Source organism: Nanorana parkeri, unplaced genomic scaffold, assembly GCF_000935625.1.
Source record: "Nanorana parkeri isolate BGI_ZX_2015 unplaced genomic scaffold, ASM93562v1 scaffold118, whole genome shotgun sequence".
Classification (NCBI taxonomy): Eukaryota; Metazoa; Chordata; class Amphibia; order Anura; family Dicroglossidae; genus Nanorana; species Nanorana parkeri.
In genome coordinates this window covers 2069837-2093639 of record NW_017306386.1, presented here as the reverse complement: position 1 = coordinate 2093639, position 23803 = coordinate 2069837, and the positions used below count along the sequence as shown (strand labels likewise).

Below are 23803 nucleotides of genomic sequence, written 5' to 3'. Positions count from 1 at the left end.
ATGAATCATAAAAGCTATTTTGGACTCCTGTACGACTTTGCTCTGGCACTCCATATTTGATTCATGCTTTGAGTGACTTCTGGGTTGAATGACTACCAGCATCGTTTGACCCACTTCCTGTCAGCCCAGGCTGTAATGGGTACACTCTCTGGGGATGGGTCATCACACTGGACTTGTCTAACAGGACTTCTGTACTACATGGTGTTCACATGTCATTACTGTACAGGAGTGTCGTTCAGTGCAGCAGTCAGGGAGCGTTGGTGGAGGAGTACCTGTGAAGTTGCAGGATCAGGCAGAAGATCTTTGGAAGAGTGATATGTGTCCTTTTAATAAAAAAGGAATGAGGGTGAAGAAGGCAGGTGGTGGACTGTAAGCATGCCGAGTATACATATTTGGAAATGACTTTCTAAAGATCTAAAACACACTTCTAACAAAATGTTATGTTTATTTATAAAAAGCTCGAGTTGCATTGTGAGGTAATGATACAGTTAGACACACACAGCTTTGTCATATGAGAAGGCATGGCTTAGGGGCTGGGGTTGAGCTCCTCTTTGTTTTTCTCATGTGTAACAATATACAACAGACTGTCCTGTAAAATTTTTTTCTTCCCACTTTCAGGCAATAGATTTCACAAGTGCTATCATGTGGTCTACACCACAGGCAACGTCCACCACTTCTCCAGGAACAGTTACCTATAAAGAAACAAACAAAGCTATAAAACAGTACTAATCAGCAGGTTCCATTCGGAATTTGTCAAATGAAAAGAAAAGATTAAGGCTGGATTCATACTGTTGCATGTGCATGCATAGGTGTCAATGGGCCCATAGAGTTTACCTTTCTCTAAGTGTGAATGGGCCCATATGGTTTACCTTTCCCTAGGTGTGAATGGGCCCATATGGTTTACCTTTCCCTAGGTGTGAATGGGCCCATATGGTTTACCTTTCCCTAGGTGTAAATGGGCCCATGTGGTTTACCTTTCCCTAGGTGTGAATGGGCCCATACATTTGACTCCTCCCAAGGTGTGAATGGGCCCACATCGTTTACCTTTCCCTTTCCACTAAATTGCAGTGCATAGATGTAAACCAGCCATGGGAAATAATGGCACTTCTACTTGTAATGCATCTTCGTGTAGCAAAATGCATGAAAACAGACAATTGTGAATAGGCCCTGAATAATAATCATCAGTATCTAAATATAAACTCAGCATTTGCAGAATGCATACTAAAAAGGGCTGTGTATGGAAGAGCAAATAATAAAAAGAGGGTGGAAATACACAAATGAGGAGAAACCTTGATAATTCAGAGAATGCCCTCCTACTCTGTGCACTGCATTGTACAGGAGGGGATTCTTGTGAGATTTGAGACCTCAGCTTTCCCAAGATGCAATAAACTTTAACAACATTACTGGCGCTTAAAGGAAAACTATGGGGTTAAGGCTTTTCCCCATAGTTCTCCTTAGGGTAACGGGAGGACGCTAGTTTTCACCCTAACCTCCCGGTATACTAAGACGTCGCAGCTGCAGCGGATCCCGACAATTATGCCAGGATCCGCCCAGCTGCGTGACTGACAGCTGGCTCTGCCTATCTAGAGACAGAGCCAGCTGTACACGCCCCCTTCCCCGTCCGTTCCGCCAGTCAGCAGAGAGCCGTGACAGGATCGAGAGGTGAGCGAACGCCGGTATATGTTCGCTCACCTCCCGATCTACTGAGCCGACCTGTGACAGTCTCATTGTCACAGGTCGGCTAGAACTAGGAGGTGAGTGAAAAGCACTCACCTCATAGTTCTCCTTTAAATGAGTGGGCTGGAGGATTAGGGTAGGTAAGTTCCCTTTAGTTTTTCTATTTTTTACTCAGTGATTTTGTTTGGGATGCTGTGCGGTCACTAGATCGAGCTTAGATATTTTTAGGTGCAAGGTTCGCTTTACGATTTCACCCACAGAGGGAGTGCATAGTTTTCAAAGGATCGTCTGACTCAGACTCATAGGACAGCATTGTGAGAAAGAGGAACATAGCACAACCATTGTGTGCAACTGCAAAGCAGAAAGAAGATTCTACATAAGTAATGATGATTACAGAAGAAGGTTTTCAAGAATTGAGAAGAATATTTAAGGTAAGCCAATCTTTTTTCATGGTTGTGTAAAAAGACAATTGAAAGGGTAGATTTCCATCAATATACGCTTGCTCAACAGACCCTGCGGGTGGATTGTACAATAAAACCATTTCAGGTAAGCACATCATCATTTGCCCCTAGGGAGTGCTTACAAAACAGTGAAGGAATCCTACGGCCACCTTACCTCTGTGTAACTAGGCAAAAACTTTATACCATGGGTCTCTTAAATTAAGAGGGATTACTGTCAGCAGCCGCAGTCATATTCAAAGCAGTGCAAAGAGCATATGGGCCCATATGGTTTACCTTTCCCTAGGTGTGAATGGGCCCATATGGTTTACCTTTCCCTAGGTGTGAATGGGCCCATATGGTTTACCTTTCCCTAGGTGTAAATGGGCCCATGTGGTTTACCTTTCCCTAGGTGTGAATGGGCCCATACATTTGACTCCTCCCAAGGTGTGAATGGGCCCACATCGTTTACCTTTCCCTTTCCACTAAATTGCAGTGCATAGATGTAAACCAGCCATGGGAAATAATGGCACTTCTACTTGTAATGCATCTTCGTGTAGCAAAATGCATGAAAACAGACAATTGTGAATAGGCCCTGAATAATAATCATCAGTATCTAAATATAAACTCAGCATTTGCAGAATGCATACTAAAAAGGGCTGTGTATGGAAGAGCAAATAATAAAAAGAGGGTGGAAATACACAAATGAGGAGAAACCTTGATAATTCAGAGAATGCCCTCCTACTCTGTGCACTGCATTGTACAGGAGGGGATTCTTGTGAGATTTGAGACCTCAGCTTTCCCAAGATGCAATAAACTTTAACAACATTACTGGCGCTTAAAGGAAAACTATGGGGTTAAGGCTTTTCCCCATAGTTCTCCTTAGGGTAACGGGAGGACGCTAGTTTTCACCCTAACCTCCCGGTATACTAAGACGTCGCAGCTGCAGCGGATCCCGACAATTATGCCAGGATCCGCCCAGCTGCGTGACTGACAGCTGGCTCTGCCTATCTAGAGACAGAGCCAGCTGTACACGCCCCCTTCCCCGTCCGTTCCGCCAGTCAGCAGAGAGCCGTGACAGGATCGAGAGGTGAGCGAACGCCGGTATATGTTCGCTCACCTCCCGATCTACTGAGCCGACCTGTGACAGTCTCATTGTCACAGGTCGGCTAGAACTAGGAGGTGAGTGAAAAGCACTCACCTCATAGTTCTCCTTTAAATGAGTGGGCTGGAGGATTAGGGTAGGTAAGTTCCCTTTAGTTTTTCTATTTTTTACTCAGTGATTTTGTTTGGGATGCTGTGCGGTCACTAGATCGAGCTTAGATATTTTTAGGTGCAAGGTTCGCTTTACGATTTCACCCACAGAGGGAGTGCATAGTTTTCAAAGGATCGTCTGACTCAGACTCATAGGACAGCATTGTGAGAAAGAGGAACATAGCACAACCATTGTGTGCAACTGCAAAGCAGAAAGAAGATTCTACATAAGTAATGATGATTACAGAAGAAGGTTTTCAAGAATTGAGAAGAATATTTAAGGTAAGCCAATCTTTTTTCATGGTTGTGTAAAAAGACAATTGAAAGGGTAGATTTCCATCAATATACGCTTGCTCAACAGACCCTGCGGGTGGATTGTACAATAAAACCATTTCAGGTAAGCACATCATCATTTGCCCCTAGGGAGTGCTTACAAAACAGTGAAGGAATCCTACGGCCACCTTACCTCTGTGTAACTAGGCAAAAACTTTATACCATGGGTCTCTTAAATTAAGAGGGATTACTGTCAGCAGCCGCAGTCATATTCAAAGCAGTGCAAAGAGCACTAAGAATGTACAGAGTGCAGTAAAGCATAGCAATCAGATTCAACATCTAGCTATTGTAAAAAGACATTCCAATTGTTGAACTTTAAATATTATTGTTGCTTGCTGCACTTCTTTAGGCTCCAGTCACAATGTTGCAGTATGTTAACATATGCATGTTAATGTGCATTATGACACGTGTTAACACATTCTGTTAACACAAACCATTCAGATAAATGTGTTGCCTAATGCATCAAAAAAGGTGAATACACTATTTGTGTAATGTGGTGCCAATGTATGCACCATTGTTAGTACGAGAAATGGTGTCTGAGAGAAATAAAAACACTGCAAATACAGAATACACGTTGATCCAGCCAGACGTGCAGGAAACTTCAGACTTCCACGTTACTTCTGCTGCACTGTAATCCCAAGCAGTGTTATCACACCTGCCTGAGTTCTCCCCTGCTGGACTACGGACTCTCCCCCATCTCCAGAACATAAGGGAGAGGCGTTCTGTAGTCCAGCAGGCGGGAACTCAGGTAGGGCTGACAACACTGCCTTGGATTTCAGTTAAAGCAAAAGTATAGTAGCACACTGGATAAGTAGCTAACCAAATGGTATTTGTCTGTACAAGCAGTGTTTTTATAGCAGTAAAACAGGAGGAAGCGTGCAGGAGGAAGCATGTATTGCAAAGATATACATTTTAAAAAAATTTGCCCATGCATACATGTTAATGAGGACTGCAGAGTCCTGATGCTCATGAGCGTAATGAGAAGACGGACAAATATTTCCCCGCCTGACATGCTATAGGAGATATCTGTTGATTTAAGGCCAACCTAAACACGCTCTGCAATCAGACATTTGCTATCAAATATTTACCCCTGCAAACAGTGCTTCCAAACAAAAGGCCCAATAGTTATATTAATGATGACAGTAATTCACACTTTTTTAAATGGTAGATCATGAAATGGTAATGAAAAGCACTACTTGCCACCTATGTGGTGCTGGACAATCACTCCCTCAGCGTTAGTAGAAAATATTAATCTATAAAGTTGTAATTAGGCATTTCAAAGATTATTACTTTTTACCCTACAACATTTGCCTATTATTTTTATGGAACGCAAAGACCCAAAAATGATTAAAAAAAAGAAATGTCAAAAAGAAATCAATGATCAGAAAAAAAAATATTCTATGTTGCCCTATACATGTGTTCAGATTTTATGGATATATACATTCACAAAGCGATCTATAATGTTACCTTACCCGCCATGGAAAATACTGATCTTCCAATCTTCCTGTTCCTAAGCAACCTCTCAAATTTTTACCCCAGACATAGACATCTCCGACATCTGTAGATACATTGAAAATAAAACTGAATGGTATCTGACGAAAGCACTAAACTTACTAGGAATCAAGTGAACAGTCACTATTCTTATGTTACTAGATTTAAAGAATAACAATTTCAGGGCTACTCACAGAAGGGTGAAGAGTTTGGAGAAGGCAGGAGAAGTGAACAATCTAGGCCAACATAGCTGAACTGGAAAGTGAGCTGTATTGGAGAATTCTTCCAAATCAGCTATGTTGTCCTAGATTGTTCACTTCTCCTGCCTTCTCCAAACTCTTCACCCCACAGGGAATAACCCTGATTATTTCACTAGCTTACATCACTGACCAAGAATCCTACATACTGTCTATTGATGAGTTAGTATTGTCCAAACAATGTTTAGAAATGATTTGTATTTATCATCCAAAAGAAAGCAGCAAGAGACGCTTGCAAGATGGTCTTCTAAAACCCTAGCTTTAGCTGGTGCGAAGGAGCAGTCAAAAGCACAGAAGACAGGTCAGGTGTAAACAAAGCACAGAGAATTAAAAGTCTATTTCTGCTTTTGCACCCAAATTGGGATGAAACCTATTTTATATTTGTTATGTTTCTCATTCACATTGCATAACCTAAACCGCTGCTTGAAAAACATGATCAATTCTGGAGGAAAACTTGTTCTACGTACTGAATTTTTCTCTGGAAAGCAAGGGGGGTGGGGAGGCTAATGTTTGTGATAATTAACCCCGTCTGTACTGTGCTGGCAGATCTCATCATCAGTTGTGAACTTGATTTGAACACTGTCCTAACAATGGGTTAAAGATATAGAAGCATTGCATGTTAATAAAAGAGGGGTCTTGCTCTTGCTTCTCTCGTTCCAAAGGCTACTGAGAGAGCCATCTAAAAATGTAAAACATTTTTTTTTTTTAAATTACAAATTTGAATTTAAATTGACTGCAAAAGTGGAAACAAACTTCAAGGGGAGTAATCTGTTTTTTTTGGCGGGGGGTGGGGGGGTTAGAGGTGTATGTATGTATGGAGGTTTATGTTGGTGGGCCCTTGACGTCCAAGAGACCAGCAAACCCAGTGAAAAGGTGTGGCTTCCCGGTTGTATGGTTGGAAGGACCCCCACCGCAGCAAAGAGTGAGGAGTGTATTGTTCAACCTTAAACCTTCCGTAGGCTAAACAGGTATTTAACACCTTGCTTGCCGAGTGGGGAGGGGGCACAGATTGAAAAGAAATTCGGCTTTAAGCCTTCATTATGGGTCCATGGATATATTCAGTGCCTACGGTCTGGAAGGCTGACTCTTACAAACCCATCTTGGTAGCACTTACTTGTTAGAGCAGCAAAGTGGCCGAGTCCTGAAAAGATCTTCATGACCCTGATGTTTTTGTTGAAGTCATTCTGACCAAATAGTGTTGGAGGAATCATCTCAGGGACAGCAGACTCCAGAAATGTTGGCCCTTTCCCCAGTATTCCATAACCCCAAACAAAAACATTGCCATCATCTAAAAGAGGAACCGATATATATGAAATATGTTTAACACCATCAGTTACCACAAACAAACTATGGTCTTAAAATTACCTAATTATTAGGCATTTTCTCTTTGTGCAAACATTTGGAGATATTATTAACCAGGCTATTAAAATCTCACTTTCAAAGCACACACTTTAGTAAAAGCATAAGGTTACTAAACAGGCAGAAGACAAGGAAAGCAGACACCTAGAGGTGCTTATTTATAAGGTCACATATCATACAGGAGTTCCCTACGGAGACAATAAAGCATGAAAGCTCTATTATACAAGTACAACGTCAAACTGGGGACCAACCCATTCCTACCCCTCTTTAGCAGTTCATGGTTATGATGGGTTGTCTCACTAACCAATAGTGAGCTGTGGAAAGGGAACAGGGGTGGATCCAAGCTTGACCACATGAGATTTACAAGAGTGTGTGTTGCGCCCTGAGGCCCCATTCACACTGAGCGACATGAAAATCGTGCGACTTTGAGCGATATTGCGCGACGAGCGATATTGAGCGATATTGCGCGACGTATCGCGTGACTTCGTCCTATTGGGCTGTATGCAATCAGGAGCAATATCGCTCAAAATCGCTCTAAAAAAGGGTCATGTAGGAGCGACAAGCTACCAGCGACGAGCTACAAGCGATATTGAGCGACGAGATGTGAACAGCTCCATTGAAATGTATTGGTGAAGCTACATAGAGCGATATCGCGCGGAAATATGAGCGATAAATCGCTCAATGTGAACGGGGCCTGAAGCTCCTAGGGCTGCTGTACACGGTATGTGACAGTACATGCAGGAAACTCTTGGTGTGTGCAGCCAGTTTAGTAGACTGTTTTGTCCAACCGAGCCACAGACATTTCTGACTCAAAGATGCCCCAGAATTGATCAGAAGTAATAAGGAATAAGAAACATGGAGATAGACTTTAATGAAAAGCTGTGTTTAAAAGAATATGTCACAAAACAAGACACCTTTGTGATTAGGCACTGTTGGAAGCAGCCAGTACCCAATTAATGTGCCTCATACTAGTTCTGGGGCAAAAAAGCTAAACCTATTCAATGACTCTTGATTTAATAAGCAGCACGGGAGTTAAAGTGGACCTTTACCCCCTTTGACTAAAAATCAAATCAACACGCAGCTCTGCCTGCTGATATGAAAGCATCTTACATTCATTAGCTAAGCAAACATATTTTTATTTTACTTACAATTTCTTTCTTCTACTTCCTGGTCCACTTTGGCACAAATTATGTAATGTGCCCAAGCGTTGCATCAGCAGAGCATTTCTGGGAATCTGAGATACAATATGATAAGATCTCAGGGAAAGGGATTTTCCTCCCCTGAGATGATGTGCACGGTCACATGTTCTAGTCACATGTGCCAGAGTTCCAGGAGGTAAATGAAGAGCTTCCCTTAGTTTACATGGCCACTGTCAGAAGACTGGGAAAAAGAGAAACGAGGTATGCAAAGAATACAAAGCCGGCAATTATCTAGAGGTATGTGTTTGTAGATTGTCATTCCTAAAAACATTTCTAAAAGGTGCATTTGTTGTTATTTTAAAGATATGGGTAAAGTTCCTCTTTAAGAACCAGATGCTTCCTTTAGACCGCAATCACACAGGGTGTTCTTCTTAATGACAGATACACTCATTTGTTGTGTTCTCGCTTCCACAATATTGGGATCACCTACTTTACTGTCACCAAAGTTGCTAGTAACAACTTGGTCAGTGCATGACCACGAGGAAGAAGGACTGATTAACTGTATAGTTAGAGACCTAGTTCTACATCCTGATGCAGAAGGGCCCATCTTATCAATAACACACAACTGCTATTCTACTACTGTTGGATATAGAAGGCCCTGAGTCATAAGCTGCAATGGAATGTAATGAGCACTAAATAGCGCTTCAGGTATGCTAAAATAATTTAAGCTAACTTTGACTAAAAGTTTTCCTTTAGCATGCCTTACTATTGCAGCTTAATATATCAGTCCTTATGATACAGCTGATCTTCCATGGTGACAGTAACAAAAAAAGCAGCTCAATTGTAACTCTTCTTACATGACAAATACTGTACATGCATGCAGGCAGAGTATATATGTCCGCACACAAAGTATTTTTTTACCTGTTCAGATTGTTTTCTAAAGAGTCAAAACTCCCATATAAAGTATGGACAGCTTATAATAGACTGGTAACCTTATACAGATAACTCATTTCCAGTTGACATTTTTGGTTTGAGAAGGCAATAAAATGAAATGTCACCTGTGTGAAAAGAACATAACATAACCCTTCAAAATGAACATGGAACTTTATACTCACCATTTAATAATGCACAGCTTGTCCCACCACACGCCACCTGCTTCACCTTCCCAACGTGCTGGAATGGTAGGCGCTGAGGAACATTGACCTACATAAGGGTCAGTGCAAGAAACAAAAATATGTTGAGAACTTTATGTGAGACTTGCAGCTTTTCTGCTAAGCTATTTTTTACTACACCATGGATCTCATTTTCCAAGGTCTATTCATCTTACACTGTGCATTCCTCTTAATTCCAATAAAACAGTTCTTGTACGGAACCAGATTATCCCTCTAGCACCATACATGAAGTTATATAATGCATTTTACATGCATTCACTGTGGGCATCACAGTCTGTATGCCAAAGGAAATCTTTATAATGGAACAAGCTTGATTTGACTAGATGTACTGTATGAATGTGGATATGGTATTAGAAATTACGCTTTCTTATACCTCCAGATATTAAAAGGTTATAAAGATTTCCATTGCGACTGCTAAAAGGACTGCACATTACGGCTTTTGGTGTGAAGCAGGCTTCCTTATTTATCACCCATTGCAGGGTTTCTGCTAATAGGCAATCAACACACTGCCCCCATTAACCATAAAATAAAGACATGTGCAGCCACTGCTCCTGTTTCTGCAATAAAGAACCCTCAGCTGGAATGTGGGACTTGCTAATATACTGACTCATGGACTGACCTGTGTTTGTCAAAGAAATGAAACTAAGTTTTGTTTAGAGTGCACACAAACAGGATTATTTTTGCTACTGTGGCTAAAATATGTCAGAAAGAGAAATGATTGCTACACGCTGAACTGGTTTTGCTGAAGCTTTATAGTAAAACAAATGCATCATACCTCAAAGTTGTAAGATGAAGAACAGCTATTTTCAAAGTGTTCCGAGTGCACCATATGTCATTTACGTTCTGTAAACCCTATAGTCCACAAAATGCTAAGCTTTTATAAATATACCACCGTGCCAAAACAAGAATCCTACCTGTGTGAGGTCAGTGATGGATGCAAGCTGTAGGTACTCCGAATTTCCCCACCCGTACACTTGACCTTCTTCTGATATCGCCAGACAACAATCTCCAAAAGTAGCCAAATGGACCACATTCACTCCAGCCAAATCCCCTGACAGCTTTGTAGGAACACTGCAGATATTGTAATGACCAAGGCCTACGAAAACAAAACACAATAGTAACCTATTACTTGAAAGTGCACTCATCTGACTTTTTTTTTTTATATACATGCAAAAGGGTATATATATATATATATATATAGTAGTCACTTTTGTTGCCAGCGGTTTAGACATTATTGGCTTTGTGTTTTATATATATATATATGTTACCACATGTAAACAAAACTAAATAATAAAGTTATGCCTGGTAGATTGTAAACAGTGCACCTTCAACCAAGGCATTTCTTTGCCAACAATACTTTCCCTGCTTCTCCAATGTTCTCAGCATACACTAATAGAAGTCAATAGTGGGAGAATAAGTGACTAGTCACCACTTTCTGGCTCTAACATGAGCAGCGGAGGGGCAGTGAGAGATGTTTACCTGCTATCTTCTCTACAGAAGACACTCACTGTGCTTTACAACAGATGCACCCCTGAATATGTGCACCCCTGAATAGGTAGCAAATTATCAAGAGAGTGTATTAGAAAAAACAGAATCGCCCTGGTCTTAGTGTACAGTACACCACTACAACTAATGTTTATTAAAAAAATCTGAAATCTAGCTGTAATTTAGCAATGTCTTATTTAACAAGGCTGACAACGTATAGCACATAATTGCCTATAAATCAGCATGTCCATTTAGAAACAGATCCGCTGCAGACCTGTTTGGCCATCAGCTCCCCAGCCACACGCATACAGCTCTCCTTGCTCGGTCCTGAAGAAACTGTGATCTTGACCACATGCCACCTGTGAACAGAAAGGTAATAAGAATCAACAGCAGACAAGTAAAGGCACAGAGTGGATGGACGGACGGACGCACACACACGTTAGAATCAAAGTGATTTACTAGATGAATTAAAAAATGTCTAATTATTAATTTATACATTTTGTTATCGTTACCTGAACAACTCTGTTCTCCAATGGTCTTACCCTGTGGACCAACTGGCTTTCACTTAGAAAGAAAAGAAAAAAAAAGAAGAGTTTTCAGAAGTTGTAGCACTTGAGGTGGCTGCATCCAAACAAAAGCAAGAAAATTTGTTTTAGTAATAAAATGTTTTACTTTTTTGTGCGCTTTTCCTTCTCAGGGCCCTCTCCCTAATCAAGCACCATCTTGATTTTTGGTATGTGGCTCGCCTGACACCAAACAACTCCACAAAACCTTTCTGTCCTGCACCACCACATTCATGTCCCCAACTCTATTCACAATGGGAAAGGTTATCAGTTGCTTGACCAACTATTGATAGGCTTTGACCAACTATTGATAGGCTTTCACTTAAGTGAACGGAGTTCAGAAGATGCGAGGCCAGAGGACTTGGTACAAGACAAAACAGAACATGCAAACAAGATTGTTTGGAAGTAGCATTTATTGTATGCCCTATTACAAATATGCCAATAAAATGGAAGAATCAGCCAATCTGAACTGAGCCACTACCTATAAAAAAAGATTTTTCATTTCCAAAAAATTTACATTTTAACTTTCTGAGAGTGATTTTATACATTCTAACAATCACTGGGTTCCATCGAAGAAGGTTCAGTAGAGTAAACCTGTATGAGTCGCAGGTAGTAATTGTGGAAAGAACAAGTGATTACTGCAGGCTTAGTTTTAGGAGAACTGGTTTAGCTATGGGGTTCCAATTGCTTGAAATAGCGGATCACCATGGCAACAAAAAATGTATCAGGATAAAAAAAAAAAACACAACAAAGTAGAAAGGTGGCTACATAGTTAGCACACAGCCAGTGCAGCTTAGAGATCATGGGTTTGATTTGCACTGAGGACACTTTAATGCATTAGTTTTGTCCTTCCTGTGTTTTTGTGGTTGCTTTGGATGCCCCCACACACACACAATGTTTCCACCCCTGTGTATGCAGTGATAAGGGAAGTTTAGAATTTCTGCTCTTGCCGTGCTGCAAGCAACACAGAGCTCTAGCTGAATATAGCAGGTCTTCTGCTGCAGAAAGAAGGCCAAAAGACAATAAATCACTGCCAAAGTAACAGAGATAACTAGGGATGGGATTTCTCTAAGGAGTGAGCCTGTATACCCAGCGTCTTCTGAAGCCCTCTATATGCAGTGAGGAAAATCTAAATCATTTGCCTTAAACTACTTTCCACCAGTCAGCAAAGATGTGACAAATAAATGCAGACCATCCATTCATAAATCCCTTCCTAGCTTTTACTTAGAGAGCTCCATGTCATAACAAGGTCATCTGCTGAATATTTCTTACCTATAAATCTCTCCTTCAATAACCCGCCTTCCACACTGGCCATATGAATTGTTCCCAATGCCGAAAACTGGAACGATATTTCATTTCAAATCTTGGCACTTTAATTTATACAGTTCAATGATTCAAAGTGTTTATTAAACTGTAACGTCTACCCTGAAATAAAATACTGCAGAAATTCAGTCTAAGAAAGTTCGAATAGCTTCTGCTTTAAAAAAAAAAAAAAGCATTAATTACAATTTACACACACACACACACACACACACACACACACACCTTTTATTCTATGATAAAGGAAGGCATTCACTTCAAGGCAACAACGCATATTTTAGGTTACTACATTATTTCATTTTGTTCAATTCCATTATATATATTGAATAAGGTTGTTTTGTGATTACTTGCTTCCTTTAGCTTTGCATACATACTTGCTACATTTCCTGGTAAAAAGATTAGGTGAGTGGGAGGGCTTTGTGGTCAACTAAATTGGATCTTATAGTTTACTGATAGCATTGATGAGAACAGACACTCCATTCAAAATTTAACAATTCAATAACTGCTCCCTTCCTTTAAAAGAAGAAAAACTATTAATTTTATCCTACCGGGTACAGTGTTCTTTCCCTACCAATGATAGTAACTATAAATATAGTCATAGGTGAACCTCACCACCAATTCAAAATGTTGTCTCTTATGCTTTTATTGTCCTTGTACAAATACCTTGTTAACAATCTCTTTATTCACGCCGATACATTCCATAACAATTGAGGAAAATTGTACATAGGGGTATTAAGCCCTTCATGACTGGAGACGTACACTGCACATCCCCATCATGAAGTGCCCAAATGACTGATCACGTACACTGTACGTGATCAGTCATTTGAAGCTTTTAAAAGCCAGTAACCGCTAAGACAGTATTGTTGAAATCCGTCCTAGCTACGGTGCTCTCAGTAAATATACTGAGCTTTCGGTGACGGGAGGATGTTAGTATATGCCCTCCCATGACCCTAAAGAGAACTATGGGGAAAAACACTTACCCCATAGTTCTCTTTAAAGCTTTTGTAAAAGCCTAATTCTTTCATCAATGAAAGAATTAAAGGAGAACTATGGGGTTAGGGCTTTTCCTTAGGGTAATGGGAGGACACAAACTAGCGTCCTCCCGTCACCCTAAGCCCTGTATACCGCGAGCTGCAGCTCGCGGTATACCGAGAAGCCGCAGTATAGAGCGAGCTGCAGCTCGCGGTATACCGAGACGCCGCAGCTGAAGCAGATCCCGACAATTATGTCTGGATCCGCACAGCTGCGTGAGTGACAGCTGGCTCTGCCTATCTAGAGGCAGAGCCAGCTGTACCCGCCCCGTCCGTTCCACCAGTCAGCGCTGGAGGATCGGAGCGGGGAGGGGGGAATCCAGTCCCTCCCCTGTCACGGCAGAGAGCCGTGACAGGATCGAGAAGTGAGCGAACGCCGGTATGTGTTCGCTCACTTCCCGATCTACTGAGCCGACCTGTGACAGTCTCATTGTCACAGGTCGGCTAGAACTATGAGGAGAGTGAAAAGCACTCACCTCATAGTTCTCTTTTAAGCTTTCAGATCACTGCTTTGACAGCTCTGCACAGATCGGGTTCTGTTTTGACAGCTCTGTACAGATCCCGATGTGCACTGGCTTATTGCTACATATATATATATGAAGCATAGAAACATGTAGCAAAATTAAACCTTGTATCATTGTAACAAAAAACAAACATTGTCAGACTTCTGATTGTTTTAAGAATTAAAATTAAGAAAAATAATTATAATTATCAAGCAGTCATAGTGGCTGCTTAATATAATAGACAAAAAAGTGGGGGGGGAATAAAGCATAAAGTATAAAAATAATTTAACAAAAAAAAAATGATATATACAAATATCATTTATCCTATAATTATTATACAAATTAACCCATTACAATGAGAATCTGCAGCTGAGCTGCAGATATGTTGTTCACCCTAAAGGTGGTCATACGCCATCTCACCCTCGGATCAATTTTCTTACAACTAGCCCATCATGCACAGACCAATGTAGTTCACAATTAACACTAGTCAGCACTACCACCTGGCTGCTTTTCATCAATTGAAAGGACAGACTTTCGTTTGAGCATGTGCAGTTTGCAACTTGAGATTTTTGTTGTACAACCACGCCACTAACCTGTGAATTTTCATCCAATCAGACAAACGTTTTCTAGCCTGCTTGAAAGACACAAATCTGCCAGTTGTACAGTAATTGAGGTTGTGCACTTCCCATCAACTGGCAGATTTTCTGACGAAAATGCAACCGCACAAAAAATATCCAGATAATTGTAAGGTGTATGGGCACCCTAAGGGGTTAATTTTGCTATTTAACCCCCTCATGAAGGCGTTGCTCAAAGCATGTCGCTGTCACTAAGTGTTACAGTTATTGACACTTCGTTACAGTGACATTGTAGGCCACCTAACAATTATTAGGTTTTAGAGAAAAAAAATAAAATGTGAGCTTTTTGTTTTTAGGCTCAGAAGTACAAAGAAAATAATTCTCCAATCCTAGGGATGTGAGGGGTTTCCAAATAAAGGACAAAATAAATGAATTTATTTTAATGCTTTTTTTTAGCTGTACTATTTTTCTAAAAAAGAATAAAAATCAAAACTGGGAAAAAAGTGTTTTATTTAGGTTTTTTCCTATTTTTTTTAATTTTATTCATCCCAAGTAAGGCGTTAGGTACACATATGTTATATAAATATATAGCCCTATCGGTCCTCTAAAAAACAATATATAATATGTGTGGGTGCACTTAGAAAGTATATTACTGCCGTGGAAGTAAAATGTAAAAAAGAAAAAAAAAAATGTAAAAAGTGCGTCAGTCATTAAGGAACAGAAACTGAAAAAAAAAAATACACATGTGCGTGTTAGAGAGCCCTGCTACCCAGCTACCACAATATGGCACACAGTGCACATACACACACACAGAATGCCATATGGATGCATGGCTCGGAGCAGCAAATGTATCCGCAGTCCAGCACTGCTCCTCTACTTGGGGTTTGTCACTATAAAGAGAAGATTGCACAAGCTGAAGGCAGGTAATGTATAAGGATACACTGTCTATTCTAGGGCCGTAGAGTGAAGGCACGCCCTTAAACCCGACTCGCCCCCACCTCCCTGGTACCTAGCTCTCTTAAATTTTTTCTTCACTTAACTTTATTACTATCACACAGGGGATAAAACAAGCCCCTATGTGATAACGTTTGGAGGTGACAGGTTCTCGTTTATGGCAACATTGTCTCCCCTGCCCCCCAATACATGAGACGGAGCATAGCATTGTGCTCGATCTCCTGTGCAGCCCGGCTTATGACAGGAAGCGTTGAGAGATCACTTGTAAAAAATTAGAGGCGACTCCCCTGCTCTACATTTAGTCCTGCTTGCCCACAGCAACGTTAAATGTAGGGGGAAAAAAAAACACCTGCCCGGCGCACTGAACTGCATGTCTCGAATGTGGGGCAATAGGAATTTCGCATCCCTGCTTTTGCACAGCTATTACATTTTAACGTTTAAGAGTGTTTACATCTGGAAGTAAAAGCCGAGCAAAGGGAGTCTGCTTCTGTGTAGCTATAAATGCAGAGTAAAAACAAATGAATGTGTCCATGGCCACTTACCTCCTTCATTATCTGTTAGGATGAGCGAATGTGCCCTACCACATGATACTTGCAAAACTCGAGTTTCCTGTGGCCTATCCAAAGGTAGGGGGACTGGTGATGGTTCCAGGATGTACTCATAACCCTTTGCTTTAAACAAACCAAAAGAGATACAAATAAAATGCAGGGAATACACATAGTAGAGTGGATGCACAATAGATTTCTATAAATGACTTGTTCCATTACACAACATATTGCCAACATTAAGAAATCTTGCTTTAATTAAACTACATTATGTGTTTTAACTTGGATACTCACCCACACCATTATTGGAACCAAGAAAAGGAGGAACGTTTAGTCTGGTTATCAGTAATACACAGTAACATTTACTTCAGTCATAATCAACCTTTTAAAATAGGACCATTGCCTTGCAGGTGGTCAGGAGTATGGTAGCTGGATTAAATTCAAGAATCTCTATACTTATAACGTCACTCAAGGTCAGGGTATTAACATGTCCCTAAGGAGCAAATGTCATGTGCAAATGTTCATCTCCTTTATTATACAGTACATACAATCCAAAGTGCAACTGCAGCAGTGTAATTATGGATTGTTTTTTTATTTAGATGATATTCTTACTTCGATCTCTCCTGCTCCTGTGAAAGCCAATCTGAGAATCTTTGTTTAGTCCCATTCCCCAAACTTTTGTGACTTCTGTTGTCCGGGAAGATAATAGGCTAAATCCATACCCACAAGATGCAGATGAGATCTATAAAAAATAAATAAATAATCAAAAATCAGAGCAACCAGTTATTCCTTAAAATGAAACATCCCTTTTGCCCAAAGATAACGCCATCCAGAACAGATATTTCCGCTTGGAGAGATTCCATAGGTGGAATCGCCTACTGTTTGTTCTTACTCATAGATCCATGGTGCTCAACTTACAGCACTTTGCTAAATGTCCCAACAAATACCAGTCAGTAGTGGGAGCAGAATCTCTGGCTTGTAAAAAGGCCGTAATGGTAGTGATCTCTAGCAGTAATAAGTAACATGTTCTCAGTCTTTGATGGTCTGCTGCAGCATATCTCTGGTCTACAACCACACCAATAGTACATTTACAGTCTGTGAATGATATTTACAGTCTCTGACAGTCTTCTAAGCTATTGCATATGCTAAACATTTTGTATGGCCCCCTGGTGATGACAGGGGACACAGTTGGGTACTGTATTGACCACCACTGTGTTGGATAGTTCAAAGGGTGATCTTCCAGCAGTAGGGTTCCTTACGGTCACTCTCGAACAAGGCATCACTATCTTGCACCTGGGTTTTCCATCAGCTTATTTTACATGACAGAAAATTCATAGAAGCACAATGCCATAATTTGGCCTTGTATTGGTCACACAGTTTAGGCAGAACTGGGGATTCTTAAAGGGACATCAGATTGCTGGATCTGTCACAAGGCACTAGCCCACCCACTAAAACACTTCGCTTTAACGGACGGGCTAGTGTGAATGGGTCATTTATCCCACTGACCAACAATGCAAGGAGCATTCTTCCCACTAAACACCAAAGTAAAGGACATTCTTTTTATGGACTACCCATGTACAGGACCTCTTCTCCCATTGACCAATAATATAAGGGGGTCCTTCTCCCACTGACCACCAATGTAAGCTGACACTACACAAAGCACTAGTTTAAGGGAGCCCTTCTCCACTCACCACCAATAGAAGGAGCATTGCGGTTTTCTCTGTCTGCATTTCTGGTCATTATTATTTGTTTTATTTTGTTATTACTGAAAATAACTTTGTTGTATTGAGAAGCCCTGGGTGTCAAATACGCAAAGTATGCCACATTCTTAATTCTTTTATTTATTCTTATATCTCAACTCACTGTTCACACTAAGGTACTGTGAGTTGTAGATATAGTCATTATCGACAGGGGTTACTTAACACCTGGAAATTATTTCAAGGGCTCCTCCATGTCAAAGAAAGGCTGCTCTAGAAGGTGGAATATTCTAGAGCAGCCCTTCTGTCAGCAGCTATATATAAGATTATGTAGGGGAGGGGAGATGTGTGGTCAACACAGACCGTAATAAGGAGATAGACAGACAGAGGGAGTACTATGATGGTCAATCAGGGTTGGGAATGTACTAGGAAATTGACTCAAGGAAATTTTTTAGGAAAGTTTAAAAGGTTTTTATTGAAAGTAAATAGAAAATAATGTATGGAAAAGAAAAACAAAAAACACCGTAAGAATTTAAAATACTTGATTTTTTTGGGGGTTTCACCTGCACTTTTTAAGTTGGTGAGAGGGTCTCTTTAGGTGCAGACAACTGTAGGTATCTTACCTTTTCATCCATATCCAACCTATATGGAGTTAGTTGGTACCGCTTTGGCTTTTTCCTTCCTGTGTCTGGTACTACAAAGCTTGGAATGCCCAAAGCTCCTGTGTAAGAAAAGCCCCACACAAAAACTCGGTCCTTCCTTTTGGATCTTTTACCGACATACTGAAAGGTTGGGAGTTCCTCTCCAGGTTTGCTCTTCCCCACTGTGGAAGAAAGATGGCGTACAAGCACATAATTGCGGGTCACAGTGTTTAGGCAGCGTGCCACTATAGTGCACATTTTTTTCAGGCACGTGAGGCTGAAAAGAAAAAAAGACCAAAAATGAATCTGAAACATGGGGAATATAAAGAGTATCTACTATTAATAGAAACAGTGTCAAACCCAGGACCAGCCGCAGGATCCTGGTGGCAGCTCCAGGTGGAATCTGGATCTAGACCAGGGCTGGACAAATTCCAGGATCAGATAGCCAATGCACCTTACCGCTGGGTCTAACATTTGAGGTTTTCTCTTGTCCGTGTTCTTGGTGTCATTTTAAAACAGCCGGCGATGGCTGTTTAGGTACAAGCGAACTGGCGTCTATACAGCCGCCGGATCGTTTGTACAGATCGCCGGCATGTGCTGCCCACACCCCCTCCGTCGCCGCCGGCTTCCAGCAACTGATCTCTCCTCCGATCATTGGACACGGAAGTGATGTGTATTACATCACTTTCGGTGTCACTGGGAACATTCTCCAGCTATTTATATATATTTTATATTTATTATATCCAGGAGAAGAAGCTGGGGACGCAGATCTTTGCTTCCTCAGCTTCTTTGGGGTCCTTAGTCTGAAAGACCCCTGATGTCTCTATAAAGAGGACTTGTCACACCCTATCTGCTATTACATAGGGGGCTGTGATAGCAATAAGGTTAGTGTAAAAAAAATGTGCACATACATACGTAAACATGCATCGGTGCACCTACGTGCAAAAGCGACAATTGCGCTACACATGTTACATATCGCCTCGAGCATCGCAGTGAGAGCAATAATTCTAGAGCCATTAATCACTGTTAGCACCAAACTGATGAGCAGTAATAGCTTTTAAATTGTCCCCTATGGCAAATTCTGGGTATTGAAGTTTTTTGCGGCTTCACGAGCTAACGCAATTTTAAGGCTTGACATGTTTGGTATCAATTTACACGAATTGACCCCATCTTTCATATTTTACCAAAAAATTGAGTATTATATTCTGTTTCTGTGTTTTTCACTCATCGTCATAGTTAGAGCGGACCTGTGACAAAAAAGCTGTCACAGGTCGGCTCTATCGAAGTGAGCAGAAACATGCACCGATCCGCTCACTTCCCGATCATCTCCACACACTGACAGTCACCGCTCCCTGCAGGGATTCCCCCCTCTCCGATCCTCCAGTGCTGAGTGGAGGAACGAACACCGAGGGGGCGGGCACAGCTGGCTCTGCCTCTAGATAGGCAGAGCCAGCTGTCATTCACGCAGCTGGGTGGATCTCGACAGTATTAGCCCACTATATACTGAGCTTTGGGTTAGGGGAGGACGCTAGTTTGTGTCTTCCTGTGACCCTAAAGAGAACTATGTGGAAAAACACTTACCCCATAGTTCTCCTTTAATTAAAAAAAAATGAAGATTCATGGAGGTATGGTAAAACAACCTCTATGCCAGCGGTTCTCAACCTGTGGGTCGCGACCCTGTCGGGGAGTCGAATGACGATTTACCAGGGGTCGCCCGGGAGTCTCCCGCTATCTAATCGAGCAGAGTAAACCTTTCCCTGCAATCGTTTTTGTTTTTTTTCTGACATCAGGGCGCCGTAACTCAGAAAAAAACACCATAGGAATGCATAGCTAGATTCCTATTGGTTGCAATAGCTAGTTTGCTATTGCAAAGCGAAATAGCCAATACTAATCTAGCTATGCATTCCTATGGTGTTTTTTTTTTATTTTTATTTTTTATTCTGACGGCGTACGCCAGTGGTTCTCAACCTGTGGGTCGCTTTGTGATTTCTGCTGTGCTAGGTGAGAGTCCTCCTCAGCCCTCTCCTAGCACAGCAGTGTCAGTTCTCCTGCCAGCAGCCGAATCACCCCTAAATTTTACCGTTGGGGGTCACCACAACTTGGCAAATGTTACCAAGGGGTCCCAGCCCTAGGAAGGTTGAGAACCACTGCTCTATGCAATGCACATTAGATCTTTTCATTACTTGCATAATAGTGTCCAGTAAATACAGAGAAAAATAAGACTTCAGATAAAACATTTGAAACAGTATGCTAAAAAGATAATCATTTGTTTACATTAGGCTCAGTTTCTACCTTAGAATTGTGGTAACGCATGCTAACACCCACATTTTATTATGTAATGCCACACAAATAACTGCACAAAGCAAAAATACAGTTGGTTGGAACACACACACAAACACCTCATCCCCACACTGCTACCTCCTCGCGTATCACTTGCCCCACCCTTTTAGATTGTAAGCCCTCAGGGGCAGGGCCCTCCTTACCATGTTGTCTTGATTTGTATTGTGATTGTAATGTCTTCCTTATATTGTAAAGCGCTGCGCAAACTGTTGGCGCTATATAAATCCTGAATAGTAATAATAATAATAATACTACTATAGGGCACATGCAGTTGCTTTGTTCATGCTTTAAAAGAGAACTATATATCACTTTTTTGGCTTTAGTTCTCCTTTGGGTCACAGGAATACATTTACCAATGCCCAATATATGCTGTCAGTGCAGAGCCACACTGCAGCCGGGAAAGATGCCAACAATATTGTCGGGATCCACCCCTCTACCTGATTGACAGCTGGCTTCACCTCTCTAGAGCCAGATGTGCCCGCCCCTTCCCCTGTCTGTCCCACCAATGAGCACTAGAGGAACAGAGAGGGGAAGGGCAATCCCTGCGGGAAGCAGTCACTGACAATCACTGCTCTATGCAGGGAGAAGCTGTGAGCAGTTTGTGATCGCTCAGTTCTCAATCTAAAGAGCTGACAAGTACTGGGAAGGGTATATTTTACTCTCCCCATAGTTCTCCTTTAAAGCACAGCAAGAGCCCATGTAAATCAATAGACTGCCTTAATACAGCACACCTCAACACCAATGTACATGTCAATGCATGCAAAAGGCATGAATGCACCTTCAGTAGCCATGTGTTCCTGTTGGGGAGATTATTCCTGATAGAACAGGAAGTGATGTCAAATCTCTCCAACAGAGAGACAGATAAAAACAAATTTTAAATAAATGGTATATTAGGAAAGGGTTAGAATAATGACAAAGCTTTTAATGCTGTTCATGCTTTCCTGTCCCAGTGACAACTGCACCCCCATCACAGGAAGTGAGGAAAATACGATCTCAGACAGAAATGTCTGTTCTTCCCACCTCTATCCAAAACACAAACAAATGTCTATACAGACTGTAGCTGCTTCATAAACAAATAACACTAGACACTGAGCGCCTTTTGCTTTGATGAGCCCGCAATGTATTTATTTGATTTAAACTGAAGAGCCAGTTGGCCTTTATATAATGTTGAGTCACAGACCCAGGACAAGAATGTCAGAAAAGTATCACAACTCCTTATTTCTATACATATTCCAGGTCAGCATCTCAGCCAAATTCTGCATGATAGCCAGGGAACTAGCATTCTCAAAGCGAGGTTTCAGCAATGGCAGCCTCTATGATTCACACATGACAGACAGAATACATAATCTTCAAGAGCTCTCCCACCAGCAGGACCTCAAACAACAATCTCAGTGTAGTGTCGGTGCAGATATTCCCTGCTACAAATGATTCATCTACCTCATCTACTGTGTCCACATCTTCCACCTTGATGTTCTATTTCTGATCTTGGGGTCTCTCTCTCTCTCTTTCCTTATTCCTTCTGTGCTGTAGTTCCAAGCCTCGCTCCCAGACCTGAAGCCTGCGTTTCAAGCCTCGTTCTAATACTGAGCTACATTATTCAAGTTCATTGGCTTGTGTTACGAGCCTCAATCTCAACGTCTTGTGTTCCAGGCCTCGTTCTAATACTAAACTACAGCATTCAATTCCACTGGTTTGTGTTCCAAGTCTCAATCTCAATATCTTGACTTCTCTCGCCACGGCTCATTCTAATGCTAAGCTACAACCTTCAAGCTCTTTGGCTTGCGTTCCAAGCCTCATTCCCATTATTTGCGTCCCTAGCCTCGTTCTCAACGCTTTGCTCTAATACTGAGCTCCAAGCCTCGCTATCATAGTGCCTTCCAAGCCATTCTCTATATGGTACAACATCACATGATGTTCATTTATGTATAATAAAGATAAACAATCTCCTCCATGCGGTAGAAAACACTATTTATTAGAAGCTAGAATCCACACTCCCATTTTAAAGAAACAAACAAGTTTATCTTTGTACCCCTGTCACTGAGATCACCCTACAGACAAATCTCATTTCTCTTTCACAAGCTCTACCTGAACCTGTTTCATTCTTCATCATGGGAGGGACTGGTGGTCTGAGTCTTCCTTTTCCTGCAGCCCCCTTCACATGCAGTCTCTCAGTCTTTTCCTCACATACAATACACAATATATAAAAACAGTCACAATGTCAGAAATTGTAAGAAACTCCGGGAAGCACAAAAATGAACACTTGCAGTGGGGCTACCCCCCGCCCTGCAAGGGTCAGGTGCTCGTCTTGGTCTAATGTCTAAAAGAAACAAGACACACACGCGATCTTCGGTCTCGTGGTAATGAACAATCAGTTGTCTCTCCCTCCTCTCCGGCTATGGAATGTCCTTCGGCATCTTCACATTTAATAGACTCTATAGACATGATGACGTCACAGGCTCTTAGACCGCTGAGGCTACAGGGACCAGTCTAGCAGCCAGTCAAGACTGGGGATCAGTAGAGTATATCTTTTTTATTTCAGAGTAGGGGTGGGCAACTCCGGCCCTCCAGCTGTGCTTTAACTACAAATCCCAACATGCCTCTGGGAGTCATGCCTGTAACTGTCAGTCTTGCGATGTCTCATGGGACTTGTAGTTCCACAACAGCTGGAGGGCTGGAGTTGCCCACCCCTGGTCTAGAATTTAAAATAAGCAAGATATACTCATCTGATTCTCGGTCCTGCAGTGATGACAGCTCCCCTATCTCCCCCTCCATTTTGGCTGTTGAATATCCTTTGGTGTCTTCACATCTAATAGACTGCATAGATGTGATGATGTCACAGATCCTTAGACCGCTAAAGCTCATTGAAGAAGAGGCTGCAGGGACTGGTCTATCAGCCAGGAGTGACTGAGGATCTGTTGAATATATATATATATATTAGGAGGGACTGAGGATCAGTTGAATATATATATATATATATTATTATTTTTTCAAAAACCGTAGCCCAAAATAAGCCGTTAACCCGTGTAGTAT

General features: G+C 41.5%; 1 protein-coding gene across 1 annotated transcript; it reads right to left on the bottom strand.

The window, feature by feature from the left end:
• Positions 1 to 528: 528 nt before the first annotated feature.
• Positions 529 to 22304, bottom strand: RCC1L (RCC1 like). The gene is made up of 12 exons (XM_018553363.1): positions 22211 to 22304; positions 18416 to 18710; positions 16708 to 16837; positions 16093 to 16221; positions 12440 to 12506; positions 11117 to 11168; positions 10879 to 10963; positions 10034 to 10215; positions 9063 to 9150; positions 6564 to 6737; positions 5174 to 5259; positions 529 to 692 (listed from the first exon to the last, which is right to left on the bottom strand). The coding sequence occupies exons 1-12, from the start codon at positions 22213 to 22215 to the stop codon at positions 615 to 617; spliced, it is 1371 nt and encodes a 456-aa protein (XP_018408865.1). The 5' UTR covers positions 22216 to 22304; the 3' UTR covers positions 529 to 614.
• Between the last annotated feature and the right edge of the window lie 1499 nt (positions 22305 to 23803).